General features: G+C 39.2%; 1 protein-coding gene across 1 annotated transcript in view; it reads right to left on the reverse strand.

Annotated features, from left to right (window-relative positions):
• Positions 1–16,596, reverse strand: part of ADCY2 (adenylate cyclase 2) — a 225,742-nt gene that overhangs the window by 201,301 nt on the left and 7,845 nt on the right. Inside the window, exon 2 of the mRNA XM_086740408.1 lies at positions 3,654–3,851. Within this exon, the coding sequence (XP_086596534.1) occupies positions 3,654–3,851 (198 nt within the window). The remainder of the gene's footprint in view (positions 1–3,653; positions 3,852–16,596) is intronic.

Raw genomic sequence — 16,596 nt, forward strand, 5'->3', positions numbered from 1 at the left:
AACCCTGGCCAGGTGTCCCACAACTCCTACCAGACCGCCCAGCCTTCCTCCTTTGCTGTATCACAGTGTAGTGCATGTAGGTACTATCAAAGCATCCAAGATCCCTGGGCCACCAGGCAAAATCAGGAACTCCACTGCCAAGTTTGGTGCTGACAGAAACATGGGCTGACAACCACAAGAGAGGGTTGCCACACTTCTTTAAAAAAGTTTGTCAGGTACCAGAGACATTTGCCATCACTGTCCTCAATTTTTTGTGTAAAGCTACCCACTGCCTCACTGAGGCGCCCTCCATCTCCCTCTCAGCGTACTTGCTTCTCTTCATCATCCATACAGAGGAGTAAGGGAGCTTGGTTGGTACGGCTGACAGCTCCTGTCATAGATGGGGTTGTGATGATGCCCACGCAGCCTAGTGACAATTACAGCCTTTGGATCAGGCTCAGCAGGCAATTACAGACCCAGCACAGGGCTTGCAGACCAGCCCAAGGGACAGAGTAACTGTCTACAGCTCCATCACCTTCCCCTTTCAAACAGTGGTCAGATACTACCCAATAATAGCTTTCTCTCCAAAGTCATAGCTGCAGCCGAACAAGAGGCAGGGAAATGAAAACATAAAAGCAGTTTGCAGGAACAGCAAAAAGAGAGCTGAAACCACTTATGATTTGCACTTATTTCACACCAGCCCACAGGTTTCCAACAAAAAAAAACAATGGCCCTGACCAGCCACTTCATTTCCAACCCTCTGCTGTTCATGAAAGTCATTTGAGCTATGTGCCTGCAGGCTCAGGAGGAACTGCTCCACATCAAATACATATTGAGTTCATAACCAAAATAGTCTCTCTGAAGTGGTATTTTTATTGTAAACAAAAGCTGCAAAAGTTCACACCTAAGGTTCCTTCAGACTGCACTTGGCAGTTGCAAACAGTCAAAAGGAACATTAAAATAATTAAGCCATAATTTGAAGGATGCAGGGTTTTCTTTTAAAGGGAGAAGGCTTGTGCACAAATGAGAGAATAACATGTTCTTTCTATAAACTGTGGTATGCAGAAAATTTATCTTTCAGTAGTTACTAGCAAAATTAAGAAATGCCATATTTTTAACAAGCTTAGAATTCAGAATACATGAAAGATATAATGAAAAGAGTATTTTTAAACTCTGCTGAACCAGAAGAAAAGTTAGCCTGTAATTTGAAGAAAATTAAAATAAAGCACTTGTTTAATAAATAAATGTGCATGAACTGGCTCTTTTAAAATTTTATTTTAATAACTTTCTAATTTGCTGTGTTGACAAAGACATTTGAAACAGAACTAATTTAAATTTTACATCATATTTCTTTTCTTTCATAAAAAGAATAAAGGAACAACAAAAACACCTTAATAAGCCAAGCAAAATGTTTTTATAAGTCACAAAGTGTAAAAGTTCAGCACAGAAACTGTCAGTGATCACTGAAGAAGGATTTGCTTTCATGTATAATTATAGAAGAGAACATAAATTATTGACCTATGTAGTCTTGATGCAGAGTAATCAAAACATCAGCATCACAGGAACACACGGCAGTATTTTACTGCTCATTGCTTTTTTACAAATGTTCAAAAACATCAAACCTGTGATTAGCCTATTCTGTAAAGTGTCAAATTCCCAGAAAGATTCCCATATTTCTGTAGTTTACTCTTAACAGACACTAGGCAAAAGTATACCTTCAAAAGCAATCAACAAAACAGCGCTGTTATTCAAAGGGGGAAAAAAAAATGGTTTTGAGGAAGCAACGGGTCCCACTGCAGGGAGCCACATGACATCTGACTCTTGACAGTGGCCAGGGGCCACCCTGCCACAGCCCCTCTCCCGCCAGATGCCAAAGACGCCTGCACGGTGGAGTTAAGCCACGTATCTGCCGCCACGTCCAAGTTTTCTGGAAAAGCCGTGCCCGTTCCAGGCTGGAGCCTGGGCAGCGCTAGGCAAGGCAGCTGCCCGGAGACGGCTGCTGCTGGCAGAGCAATCAATGCAGCTCCCTCCCAAATATCCTCTTCTCCAAGCAACACTTGCACGCAAAGCAAGGAGCAGATTAAAACATCAGAGGACTTGTGTCCTGGCAACCTGCGGGCAGACAATGCCTTTCCCCAGCACTCCACAGCCCTTCCTGCCTCACACGGCCAGCCACGTCCCTCAGATGCTGTGGGAATGCCTACATTTTTCCTAAGAGGAAAGCAAGGCAGGACAAACCATCTTGACGGGCTAAATACAGCCCTGGGATTGAGACATCAGCATCCCTCTGAGATCTCTTTTATGCCATATGCTTTTGAAAATCATTATTTTTCAAATAACAAAATTAAACTCAGTAGAATTTGCAATAAACAAATAATATGGCTAATTAAATATTTGCATCTAACCTTGAATGCTTGAAGTATTCTAGTATGACATCCGCAATTGGCAAACAAAATAAATACATCAAAAAGTAAACACATGTGAATTATCTGGACTTGATATCCCAAAGAGGCAGAGACTCCCATGGTGAAATCTGTATCTAGAGAAAAATACTACATGTTCTGATTTGCTTTTTACTACATGCAAGTGTGGCCTGGTTTGGTAGTTTTAAATACTTAAAAAAAAAAAAAAGCAGAAAGGCTTTCATAGATAATTAATCCCTGAACCTTCCAAGAAAGTGAGAATATAAAAGTCACCAATAAAGGCAAGGGCTCCAAAACTAATATTACCAACATACACCAGCAATTTAAATAATTTGAATTAAAGATTTTAAAAGAACTCCTTGCATACTTAAAGATCAGTATTTGCATAAGTCTTTGCAAGACCTGAATAACAAGTCAGAGAATGTGCTTCAATTTTATCTTGAAGACCTCGAAGACACCCCAGACACAGCACTACCATTTAAAGGTTATAACAAACTCATGGAATCAGTATGAAATTTACAGAAGACATATTTATATATTTTAAAGCTTTTTTCCATCCTTTGAAAGGTTTTACAATTACTACATCAGGAGTATTCCCACATAGAGAGGCTTGGGAAAAAGAAAAGATATGGCATAACACAGAAGAATTGATCAGGCACAGCGATGGATATTGCAAAACATTTATTGATATTTCAGAAGTGCTGCTATTAAAATGCAACTATATTTTTGTTCTGTCTTCGTTACAAATTTTTTTTAAAAATTGAAGGGTACATCACTGTTTCTCTGATCATTTATTTCCCTAGAAATGTAAGGAAACTCTCAGTCCTTTTTTCTCACACGTTGCTAGAGAACATCTTGAAGACCACAAAAAGCCCACACCAAGAGCTTGAACATTTTAAGCTGAAGAAGATAGCATCAGCGGTCTTGAACAAAACTAGCATTTCTGCTATCTTAATTGGTCACTAAAATCAAATCTTCACTACACAAAGAAGTTGGTGACTGGAATGAAATGTTCATTATGCAAAGGAGCTTAAAAATATAAAAGCAAAATCCTTCAAATATTTTCATATCCTAAGCATGCACATCTCTTTGGTATTTATAAAACAGATGCGGGCAGTCTCAGCATGTAAATATTTATTCACAAAAACATTTTATGAGACATCCCACAAAAATGAACGTGAATACTTTTGCATAGAACGGTTCTTGTAAAGGTACCCAGTGAAGTAAAATTAATAATAATGACAACCTTACCTGGTCCCAGGGACAGATGATTCCTCCGAAACACATAAAGAGATATCCCATGGCAACAAGACATACCCAGACCACCAGAGAAAATACACGAAGCAGCTTCTTAAATACAGGTTCTACGCAGACAAGGATAAATATAGCGAAAAAAATTGCTAGGGCTGTTGGAACAGTTATTAAAAAAGCCACATGGTCTTCAATTTCCTGGAAACAGAGAAAAATGAAAAGGAAGTTAAAAACTAATGTCCTTAAAGGCCAGACAGCAATAAGATACTCTAAACTCATTGCACATGGAGATCTCAGAAAAACATGGCTGAATGTCAAACGTCAGATGGATCACAACAGAGTTTCTTTCACCGTAAGAAGCTGTGATGTGGAGTATTAACTTCATAAACAACTATTAACCACACTGCTGCATGGTACTTGTTTTACTGCATTGAGAAATACATTAGTTGAAGCCAATTGAGAAAACTGTAAATCACACTACAGTCACGCACCAGGCCCGCAGGACTGAGTGAATTGAAAAGCCAACCCAATCTGCAGAAGTGGCGTAGCCTTTCTGCTCCAGAATCCAAAAGATTTCTCTGATTAGTGTGGTTGGCAGGTGACATTCAAGCATCTCCATTGAAGACTGCAGCTGGCAGAATGCCTCCCAAATCAACTATGTGTCCATGACTCCATAAAAGCCTTTTTGACTGTGATATTTGCCATGTACTATACATTTTTCTTCTCTTTAAAGCATTTATCTGGAAGGATGGGGTCCAGATTAGATATATACATTTTCTCCTAGCAACTGCTTACTGCAAAATGTGCAAACAGCACCCAAAGCAAGGACTAGAATCTAGCTTGAAGTGAGATTCAGAATAAATTATATTTAAATTTATTTATAGAACTTACATAGAAGTTACTACACTAATATCTTTAAATCATCTAGTGATGGATGAATTAAAAGAAAAGAATAAATATTTGATTTTATAGTCCTGTATGTGTTCAGAAGTACCTCTGGTTGAAGTAAAACAGCTCTGTATCAAAGCCTGGTCACAGGATCCTTACTTATTTCAGCAGCTGTTAGGAATTCTAACAGCCTCATTTGTAGCAGCAAGGATTGCAAAAGCAGGCCCCAAATGCTACTGTTGCAACAATATAAAATCCTCCACTAACCACACACTTCACCCAGAAAAGCCTCGTATCCATTTATTCAGGCTGGTGAGATCTTGGGAACGAGCAGAAAGTACTTATTTGATGATTTGTAAGACATCTAAGCACAAAGAAATAACATTTCTTTTTCCCTAGTTTTGTAGTTGCTTCCTTAGTGCCCTGATAAATCTTGTTTACTGATGGGTTTTCAACTTAAATGCTTAACATTTCACTTGAAAGCTTTTTGATGTGACTTTTTTTTCCTTTCTTATGTATATAAGACATGTTACAGTTAGAGGAAAACTAAAAATTTACAAGTAAATTTGTCAATTTTGAAAAATTTACAGATGCTCTCAGCATTTGTTTGCTAGTTTTTTTTTTTTCCCAGATCTAGTAAGTTTTACAACCAGACATCTATAAAGAGACATTGCTGTAAGGTTCTTTCCCCTTCCTCTCCTGAAATTTGTTTCATTTTGCGTGCGGTCCTGCCTGCACGTGCACTGCCCATTGTGATGCCCACCCACAGCAGCATCAGGCCCTTCTGCCTACTGCAAACCCAGCACCCCCATGTCCACAGCTCCTCCAGCACCACGCAGCCCCGCGCAGGGAGCCACTCGTACACCCAAACCCGCAACCAAACTGCAACCGGTACCCTCCACATTTCAGCAGGAGAGGAGAGGTGGGGTTGGTCTCTCTGCAGAGCACATGAGTCAAGGCCCTGCCCTGTGCTGACGCTGGCAGGTCCAAACCAAGGGGAAACACCATGATTAAAGTCCACATCTTACTGAACAGACTGCAGATTACCCTACACCCACCCTACCCTGTCCAACGAAAGGCAGCTCATCTTTCAACTCTTCTTATTCTTTCTGCCCTTTTACATTTACAAAGTCACATCATTGCAGCACTGATGATCAGCATATAAGCAAAAGAAGAGTCGAGAAACTGCAAGTGATGGTGCTAACTTTGAAATGCAAACACTAATCTTCCAAATATTAAATACACACATTAAGGCTTTCAAGCACTCAGGTAATCGTACTGAAAACAAATTTATGAGCTTAAAGTTAGGCATAGAGGTAAGTGTTCCCATGAGTACAGAGATGTATGAAGTTACCTGCAATCTTGCATAGTAAGAGACAAAATATAAAGCCTAACTAGTAATGGTAAGAGTTACTGATTTATGTCTCTGAATTTTTTTATTTTTGATCATTCCCATTCCCATTCTGAAATTTGTTTCAGTGAATTGATATAGTAATATTATAACTACTGTCACAGAATCACAGAACGGTTTGGGTTGGAAGGGACCTTTAAAGGTCATCTGGTCCACCCCCCCCTGCAAGAAGCAGGGACATCTTCAACCAGATCAGGTTGCTCAGAGCCCCGTCCAACCCAGCCTTCAATGTTTCCAGGGATGGGGCATCTACCACCTCTCTCGGCAACCTGTTCCTGTGTTCCACCAGCCTCATTGTAAAAAATGTCTTCCTTATATCTAGGAAAAAGCTTTTAACTTTGACCTTTGACTTCTGCACTTTCAAGTGGGATGGCAAAACTCTCATTACAAGGTCAAAGGAATCAGTCCCTTCACCAGTGACAGGACATTACGTTCTTTGCACCATCTGTCATGCAGTCAAGGTCACAGCACCAAAGGAACCCACAAGTTCCTGGAGGAAGTCGAGACTCAGGAAAACCACAGATTTAAATGATGGCAAATTGGTATTTCAGTGATATACTAGTGATAACATCCACATACACTTCAACAGCACACTTCTCCATTTCAGTAAATGAAATAAATCATTTTGCTTTCTAGGACACTCTTGCTTCACAACTAATGAACAATATCTAGATTTCAGTTTAGATCATATATATAGTCACATAGCTATGTATTTCTACATGTATTCTATCACGAGATCAATCCATCAAATGTTTGTTCCAAATTAACAGCTAATCAGTCAATTCCCCCTTTTTTTTAAGCATACACAGATCTCAACACTTAGCTGAGCCATTTTGATCACTAAATTTAAAATTTTGTTTCTTCTTTCTCCCCTTCTCTGGTTGGCTATTGCACAATTTTGTGTTGTATTTTGGTATAAACATGTGCAGGAAAACAAACAGACCACAATGTACTAGCTCCTATTCACAGGTAACCAAATGCAACCTCACTGGCTGCAGTGGGACGTCACCTCTCTGAGCTCGGTACCAAACAACCTGCTGCTGATGACACAAACTGCTTGCACCACACCACACACCGTGTGAATTCTGAAGTAAAATTGAAATTTAAAGACAGAATAGTATACACATTAGCTAATGTAAAAATATATGAGAAAACAACTGTTATTACAATTTGTATCCTTTCCAGAAGCCTTAATGTGTACAAGGGGATTTCTCACAATCCTGCCTGTAAAATACGCATTAATGTCAGATCAACAAAAGCAGGTCACGCAAAGCATGGGTTTATTTTGAAAACTACTTTTAACAATATTTTCCTGTTACTTCAGAGGAACTAAATGTTTATGAAACTGTAACTTCGAGAGCAGGACATTTAAAACTTCTAGCTTCCTGAACAATATTTGTGTATTGAGCAATCAGCATATTGAGCAAGTTAAAAGATGATGTTGGATGCAAAGATAAATCCTGAAGGCTAACTGTTTTGTTTCCCTAATCATTTCCGAAGGAAGTGGGGGGAAAAAAAAAAAAAAAAAAAAAACCAAAACAAAACACGTTCCTTCTTTTTTTTGTTGCTAGCGTCAGATATTAAAATACACCAGAGGTAACGAAATTAAAATATCAGCACGACACTTTCAAACATAATGGCGAAGCCTGCCTGACAGCTCTGTCTCCCTGAGTGTTTTCTATCCTGCTGTCTTTTAATTACTGCAGAAACTAAAAAGTCTACTGTTAGAAAATTTTCCAACCCCCACAAATTCTTCAGAAGTGTGTGATAATCTTATCACATCAAAAATCTGAAGAATCACTTTCACTCATCTTTCCAAAGCCCACAATCTTCTCTCATTCCACATCCTGTTCTTTCCTTTTCCAGCTAATGCCATGCCCTCAGTTTAATTTTAAACAGCAAAGCTGCTGTAGAGCTGTTTTATGTAAAACCATACAGCTTGATGAAGTACTCTATAAAAATGAACAAACAAGCATTTAAAACACCAGTTTTAGCATAAAATCTTTCACCATAGTCCCTTATTCTTTTGGTACTTTTTCCTCTATTATTTTCCTCTACTGGGATTTGACAGCAGCCTATATACAGAGGACTCCTGCTGGGATCTGAAATACCACACGCTTTGAAATAACTCGAACCATTTCCTATATTAAATTCCTACTAAAATTACTTTTTTCTGAGATCAGTGACACGCTTTCTAAAGGTAAATATAAAAGAAGTGAGTAATGTTCTTCAGACATTAAAACTATGTACAATTTCACATATCAAGGACTACTAGCTTACTGACCACTTTATCAAAACAGGACAACTTCCTTTAACCAGAATAACTGACTGAAAGAATCTATAGCAAAAATTGCACATTTTTTTTCTGCAAAGCCTTTTTCAGGACCTGAGAGAATTAAAACAATTTTCAGAAGACATATCACCATCCTTCGCTTTATAAAAGTGGGCAGTGTTTCAATCCTCTAACACCTCAAGAAATAGTCCTCTACAAAGCCAAAAAGCTGCAAAAGTCTTCTGGCTACTTGTGACTCTTATTCCATGGTTTTACATTTTAGTGAATTTGCTTATGGCTGACTGCACTCTGTGCCATCTGCCAGACAGCTGGAAAACACTCCATTTTATTAAGAGGTGCCATGCCCTGCTCCTGGCCAAGTAGCTGTACCGCTTCATCTAGAACTTCATCATTTAGGACAACAACCGGAAAGCTTTGACACGCCATCTCAGATTTCTTTTCCATCAATTCCATCATTATTAGTCCATCTTCACTTCAGAAATGGCATGATGTCTTTAAGGCCAGATGCTGTTTCCAAGCCCACATGGTATTTTCTGGATCCACAACTTAGAAAAACTCCTCTGCCTTTCATGCCCACCATTTATCTTTCAAAACACAAAGCTTTGCTTGTTTTTCTGGCTTAGCTGCCTAGTTAGAAGCTTTCTCATGGGCTTTTTTTTTTTCTTTTTTTAAGCTTTTATTCAGCTTTGTGCAACATGTTCAAGGACACTAGCAGAAAATTAATTGAACTGTACCTTTTAATCAAACTGTCCTGAAGTTTGTGTCAACGAAGCTTTTGATTTTCACTAAGGCCCTATGTAATTGCATGCCTGAGATTTTTTTCCCTCTGAGTCAGCATTCCCTGTTTGGCTTGGTAGATCAATGATAACAGCATCAGGCTCAAATCTAGTTGTTTCATGATGTCTGTTGTCTTCAGAAACTCAGTTCTCTCTATTAATGAGTCTGATGTGCAGTCTACACTTGCTGTTAGCAGATGGTGATATTTGACTCCTCGCTAGTCCACAATCAGTCCGGCAATTTGCACACGGCGTGTATCAGGTAATTCTGACCGGCATCACAATCTCCAAGCTGCTGCGTGTTGTCATCTACAGCCAGCAAGAAGCGGTTCTGCATTCACGGCCAGATACGAGATTATTCTGTATTTGTTAGTATATTGTGACACTACGACAGTAGTAAGACTTGATTCAAATCCTTCAGATGACACCCTGCTCACCTGGAGTCTCTCCTCTAACTTGAAAGTAATGAACAATCTGCACTGTAAAATCCCCTCTGTATGAGAAATGGGGCATTTCACAACAGTGCAATAATTCTGATTAAATAAATAGGACTGTTCTTTGACTTTACAGGGTCTGTCCCAATTAGCATACAGGACTAATAGTGATAATATAGTGACCAAACGTAGTTATTGTGAGCACCCTTCTAACCACATATGTGCTTGACAACATTTGCCAGTGGATTCTTTTCAGTGAGTCCAATGACATATAGATGTCGTTCATCTTCTCACTTACTCAGTAGAAAACAATTGCATCCAGATTTTTTCAAGTTTGTGCGATAGCTATGAGTGAACCTCACCTGCCTCATAGTTGTAGCAACAATTATCAGGAACACAAAGTCTGACATACCAGAGATCATCAACTTCTCTGCTTAATGCAAAAATGTCAGACCTCACAGAGGGTTTGGAAAGGCTCTTTGGAGGTGCTGAGGAAGTGTCAAAGGCCGTGGCTGCTGTGTATATAACAGTAACGTAAGGAAGGCTAAAAGAAAATTTGTGAAGGCAAAACATTGGTTGCTAGTGAAGAAGCAGAGAACTATCGAAGCATTCCCAGAAATGCTCCCAAAACAAGACAGGCTGACAAGCAGAAGTTTAATAAGCAGCTAAGAAAATGTGTTAAAAAGGGAATTCAAAGAAATCATGAAATTTTGGGAATGGGGGGGAGCCTTAGAAGGTGGCTGAGCTTTATCTAGACCAGAAAAGAATGAGGTTGCTGGCACTTCAAAGCTCATAGGTAAACATTCAAACTGAAGAGGTTATAGAAACATAGTAAGTGGTTTAAGAGAAGCAGTAATGTCCTGTAAGAAACCTGTATGGCTCAACTAAAGGAAAAGACAGAAGTTGACTAAACTCAAGCAAGAACGAGATGGCAAAGAAAAGCCAGAACAGGCAGACTCTCTTTTTAAAAATTTTGCAGAGAAATACCCGTTTGAAAGTATACACTAAAAGCCTAAGAAGCTATACAGAAGAACCAAAATGCCTGTTCCTAAAACATTATTTATGCAATAGTCTTACTGAAAACTTGGTGGAAAAAAGACCATCAGCAGAACACTGAAAAAGCAGAAAAAACTGAAAGCCATACACTTCAGCAGGAATTGAAGAAAGACTCGTATTAACAATCTAGGAGATTCAACAAATAGCATAAATTCTGTATGAACAAAAAAAAAAACTAGACTGAATAGCAAAGGTTATCAAAATAAATGACCTAGAGGACTGGTCATCTGACCAGAATGGAAACTATTTGAGATTCTATGAAATGCAGAGATAGAAAAGGCTCTCAAAGAAGAAAACTCAACAGGTCAATGGATACTTCGGTGACTTCCAGCTACACTAGCTAAGTATCGCAACAGGAGATGGAAGCTGAGATCACTGTCTATGTCTCATGCAGAGCTGAAAAACAAAACAAACAAACAAACAAATGAACCAATAAACAAAAAAACCCACCCATACAAGGAAAGAGAAACACTCAGTCTGATCTCAAGAAGTGTAAACAACCTGGTTCACAAAATACTACTATTAAGGAGATGGTTTATAACAATGACAAAGCTTGTTAAGCAAACAAATGAAAACCAAAACCCTAACAGTAAAATTGAAAGGGGGAGCTAGAAGCTTACAGATTAAAATCTTTGTACGGGGTCTGAAGACACTGTAAAACTCAGAGGCACATGCCAAAAGCTAATCAATTCCCAAAAACGACTTGAGAAAGACAAAAACACCATCAGAATTCCTGAAGAGCCAAGCCATGAAGCTTCTAAAAACTGTCTTTCAAAGAAGAAAAAAAAGAGGGAATAATAAAAAGGATCATAAAATTTATGAGGATTAACATAAAGACTCAATAATACAGGCCAAGAAAAGAGCTTGAGAAAACATTTTTAAGAGTATAAAAATAAGTAGTATATTCCTTTTTAAACTTAATCAAGAGTTGGCAGACTGCTAAAGGGACTTTTAAGCAAACAGACAATGCAGGTATTAAAAAGAACAGTTAGAGAAGAGCAGACTAGTAGAATGGTTTTTTTCTTCGTATCTGTGTTCAGCATGGGGTAATTCTCATTCCAAAATATTCTATACTCGCGTAACACATCAGAAGATCTGTCTCAAATTGAACTATCAGTATAAGGGATCACAGACAAAAGCAAGAACTTGAAATGTAAAAACAATCTCCACAAGCACGCAGAGTTCACCAGAAAGTGCTAATAGGACTCAAAGGAGAAAGAGCTAAAACTGTAGTAACACATAACTTCCACCCAAAAGTGTCCCAGTATCCAAAGACAGGAATGTGATGCCAGTTTCTCCTGGGGTCCCTCTGAAAGACTATGGGAAGTACCAGTAGGTCTCATAGCTATCCTGGGAACATTTGTCAAAAACAACGGTCCCCTAGTGCCCACAAAAGTCCTCAAGAATCCTAGGGTATATGTTGCTCAGCATATACACAAACAATTTGGGAAAAGGGGTAAATACACATCTGACAAAGATGATGGGCAACTATAAAGAATTACAAAAAGATCTTATAATAGTCACTACTGAGCAAGCAAATGGTAGGTGTATGTGAAGTGACACAGCTCTGACAAAACAATCCTAATTCTATACATGACAACAGGCTCCTGGTTGACTATTAGCACTTAGAAATGGACATATTTGGTGTTTATCATAGGTAGACTCATGAAAACATCCCTTTTATGCTAACTACCAGTCAAAAACCAACCCAAAATGCAGAACACAGGAGAAGAATAAACATCATGATGCATGACAAACACCATAAACAATTCTGGTCCTTCCACCACTGCCTCTTCCAAATGAATACAAAACAACTAGAAAAGATGCATTTCCAAGGATGGTCAAAGCTGCAACACAGTGGCTAGGTATTGGTGGAGTAACATTTGTTTTTAAGGTTTCCCTTCTCTGCATGGAGTGGGCACAACTGCCCTTTGATACAGCTCTTCTGATTTTTAAAAGGTAGTGTCCATCTCAGAGCAACAGGGAACAACCTCCACTTGAGCTACCAGTATGCAAAAGTGTAGCCAGGGGACTCCATGTGCCTGTGACCATTCCTACTGTATCATATGCCATGGGACAGAGGACAGACACCCATCCCCGGCAAAAACATAATTAGCAGAATCAGTGTGTGTGTGCTTGTATATTTTATATACATAAATATGCCCTGGGCAAACCCCACGCACCCAACCTGAATGGCAAACAGCTTTTCCTACTTCTGCCATATTGGCAGTTTTCTCTCTCCTCCTTTATTTTCCATCGATTCATATCCTCCCATCTTGTTAACCATGTCATACAAAATCTGCCAGTGCATACAGCCATTTATTTAATAAGCTGGGGTTTCGATGGCCCACAGCGGGTCAGGGAACACAAATGGGACTGTCATTCCTGTCTGTCATCCAGCACCATCTCAATCTTCTCTCAGACTGGCAACTACCAAAAGTAGCTATACTTTATGACATTGAACAGACTATGAAAAACAAGATGGTGCAGCCCAGTTATTCGTGGCTACAACACTCAGCTGGTGCACTTACAAACTTGTCCTACCAGGCGACACCAGCTGGCAGCCATCGAAGATAAACCATGTCCCAGAGAGCAACAGCAGTTAATTACCTTCTGCTCCCTGAAGTGTCCCCTTCAGAAGAGGTCTGAGACTATACACAGCAAAGCCAGCAGAAGTTCGTACTTTGATTAAACTATTTCAGGCTCCAGAGCTAATTAGCATGTACTCATCTCATTTAGATTATTTTTAATGTAAATGTAGTGATCAATAAATATATCCTTCTTGCATGTTTTATTCTACAGGTATTGGTTCTGAATTCCTCTCAAAAAATGTGGCTTAATAACTTAGCTTAGCTTTTTTTTTTAGATGTTCTCAATATCATTCCTTCTCTTATTATCAAAAAAAATCTTAAAGAAACTCTCCAATAAATACAACTACTATTTACTTAACATCCCAAAATGTGGATACACAAAGAAAAAATGAGTCAAACATTTATGAAAAATGTATGCTTTGCAGTTAAATATATTCAAAATATGTTATTGTTGAAAGAGCTCCATCAGTTAAACATTATGGATAATACATCACTCCACAAGACTCAAAGACATGGTTTTTAGATTAGCTGCACTGTGACACACACTAAAAGTGAAATTATGGCCTTCCTTGTACCCATACAGACCCAAGGAAGTCCAAAATACTGAAGTACTCATTTGATTCTTTGAGCTATTTAATACTGGCAGTTACATACTTTGGCTGTCACTTTTTAATCAAAGCTGAAAGATGGCTTTCCCTTACCACTTTACTCTTGACATAATAACTTGAGAAACTGGCTGTAATCAAGAAAAAATGTCAAGATAGAAGTTGCTTAAAAGTAAGAATCACAAAATTTGAACCAAGGAGCACACAACTTTCAGCACAAGGTGCTCATTTTAAAGGTAATTTTAATGAAGAAAAAGGTAAGCTTAGGCTTCTTTTTCTACTGGATCTTTTAAAAATACATTTTTGCAAGAATATTGCAAAGATTTAACATATTGGCTTAGTAAGGTGACATGAAAATAGTTTTAATATTGAAAAGCCACTACTGTCATTGAGTAATTACTTTTCAAGTTTTTCCTAAGGTTTTGCAACTACTTACTAAACATAGCTGTTATTATTGCAGAAAAGGTTCTTGAAGTTTACTCCCCTAAGGACACTTTCCACACTCTCATTCGTCTCTCAGTTCAAGTGACTTCAAACCAAAGAGGTCTCTTACTTCATTTTCGACTCCAGGATCAAGCCCTGACAGCTCTATAGAAGAGTACAACTTCAGACACACTCATAGGAAATAAAGCAAAAGAGATTCTGCAAATCCAGGCGTATTTATTCAGTGCTAGCTGAGTACTATTACCCCATTTCTCTAAGGCACAGGTAAGAAAATAATAAAAATCAAAGAAACCAAAAACAATCTGGCAAATCATTTTAGTGTTAAACAGACATCGTGTCACTTGAAGAAGTGTCTAAAATCCCACCATCTATCAGTCAGGCCTGGAAATTGCCTGGACTCACTGGGGTGGAAAACAAGCCCAAGTGAAAGACGATGGCCACTTTCTGGATTTTCCTACAGGACTGATCAAAGTACTAGCAAGTTGAAGACATGGACGGGGAAATTTTACCTGGAATGGAAGGACAGCAATCCCACTTATCTGGTCAGTGGGCAGGTCCACTGTGCATGTCACAGCATTTGGGCTCTTTAAGAGGTCCCACAGCAAACCGCTCAGCTACCTTGAGGAGGCAGGTGGAAAAAGCAAGTTCTAACTACTTTTGCAAACCCCTGAGAGTGGCTCTGAAAAGTCACCAGTCCTCATGGGATCTCGCGGAACTATCCAATTACCAAACACCAGACTGGTTGCACGTGAAGCTATAAAACACATGGAGGCCAGAGCACACCTTACCCCAGCTGCCCTCTCTGGAGCACACTCTGCGCAGGCAACCAGAAGCCACTGCTCCTGCACTCCTGAGCACATCTTGCAGGTCTGAGAAACTCCAAAATTAGAACCATGGATGGTGGAAGAAGTGGATGCTCAGACAACAGACCTGAGGGCAAGGCTGAGAGGCCAGTGATGGTGGGTGCTGCTTCCTCTGCTTCTCCCAGACACAAGCCTGGAACAGGTTCTCACCACGAACAGAAAGGGTCTTTTGCATCATGTAGAATCATAGAATGGTTAGGGTTGGAAGGGACCTTTAAAGGTCATCTAGTCCAATCCCCCTGCAAGAAGCAGGGACATCTTCCACTAGATCAGGTGGCTCAGAGCCTCATCAACTTGATCTAGTTGAAGATGTAGGCACCATTAAGAATAAGAGTTCTGTTTAGAGACAAGAGAGAAAGAAAATGTTTTCATACAGGTTGGAGAAACAGACAACTGGGAGGATAAATGTAGAGACAGCCTCATACTTCTCTGCACAGATGGTGTGATAGTCCCTTGAATTTTCAGCATCATCTGAACAAGGTTCAGTGTCCAGAGGCTGCTTATTCAAGATATAAGAATAAAAGATCTGGAGAAGAAAATGTGTGGACCTGTTGTTTTTTTTTTTTCAATAGGATCAGGAGTGATGCTCAAAGCAAAAAGAGAAGGCAGGGAAAAGCGGCAAAACTGTGCTAATTTACTTATTTTGGGGTCCAGATCCCCAAAATCAGAAGTTTAAACTGTTGCCATCTTTTCAATCAAATATCAATAAGGCTTGAGTTGACTCATTTCTTTCTGAAATATGCAGAAGCCATTGTGGCAGCACTTCTCTTCTTTAGGGTCACATCTTGGCTACGACTGGGAATGTAGGCACAGGATGAAACACGACAGGTGTTCAGCTGCACTTTGTTCCTGTGATGCTCACGTACTCAGCCACTAAAGTGATTTGCAGATCACTTCTATTTGTGTTAAATATTCATTGCACCATCAGCCTGGAGTGATGCACAGTGCAGTCTTGAAGATTCCAGTGACTGCTACCATTATAACAAGGAGACGTTTTCTTATTTACAGTATAAACGTAGGGACTGTGATCTCTGCTTAATGTCCTTAATCTAGGAGACCTCTTGAAGGTTCAATCAAAGAAACCTCTTTACCATTTCTATAGGAGTTTCGAGATACTCACAAATAGGTCAGGTATCTTTGTCCACAACATGGAACTTGAAACCAATTAAAAAAAAATTAAAGCAAGATAAGCAGACAGGCATTCACGAGTCCATGGCAGATCCACCATGAAGTTGCCAATACACGATTTGTGAATCCACATATCTGGCTTGATGCTGATAAAGACAGCAGACAATCATAGCCCAATCCATCATCTGTCTTATTCTCATTGCACCTCAGTAAAAAAACAGCTCTAGCCAGTATGTTATTCGTCATTTTTGTCAGCTGCAGTAATGATTAGGAGTTGTGGATCCACTGTTTTGAGTCATTATTTGTGACATTAAATAAGCTTTCCATTGCTAGAGTATCCACAAATCTTTAATTTATTAAGAATACAGTTCAAGGCTAAGTATTTTTCCAACATAGCCATACCTATGGTTTTATCCAGTTCTTATTTAGCATTCAGGTTATTAAATACGAAGGA

Source organism: Chlamydotis macqueenii, chromosome 2, assembly GCF_036417535.1.
Source record: "Chlamydotis macqueenii isolate bChlMac1 chromosome 2, bChlMac1.mat, whole genome shotgun sequence".
NCBI classification, from domain to species: Eukaryota; Metazoa; Chordata; class Aves; order Otidiformes; family Otididae; genus Chlamydotis; species Chlamydotis macqueenii.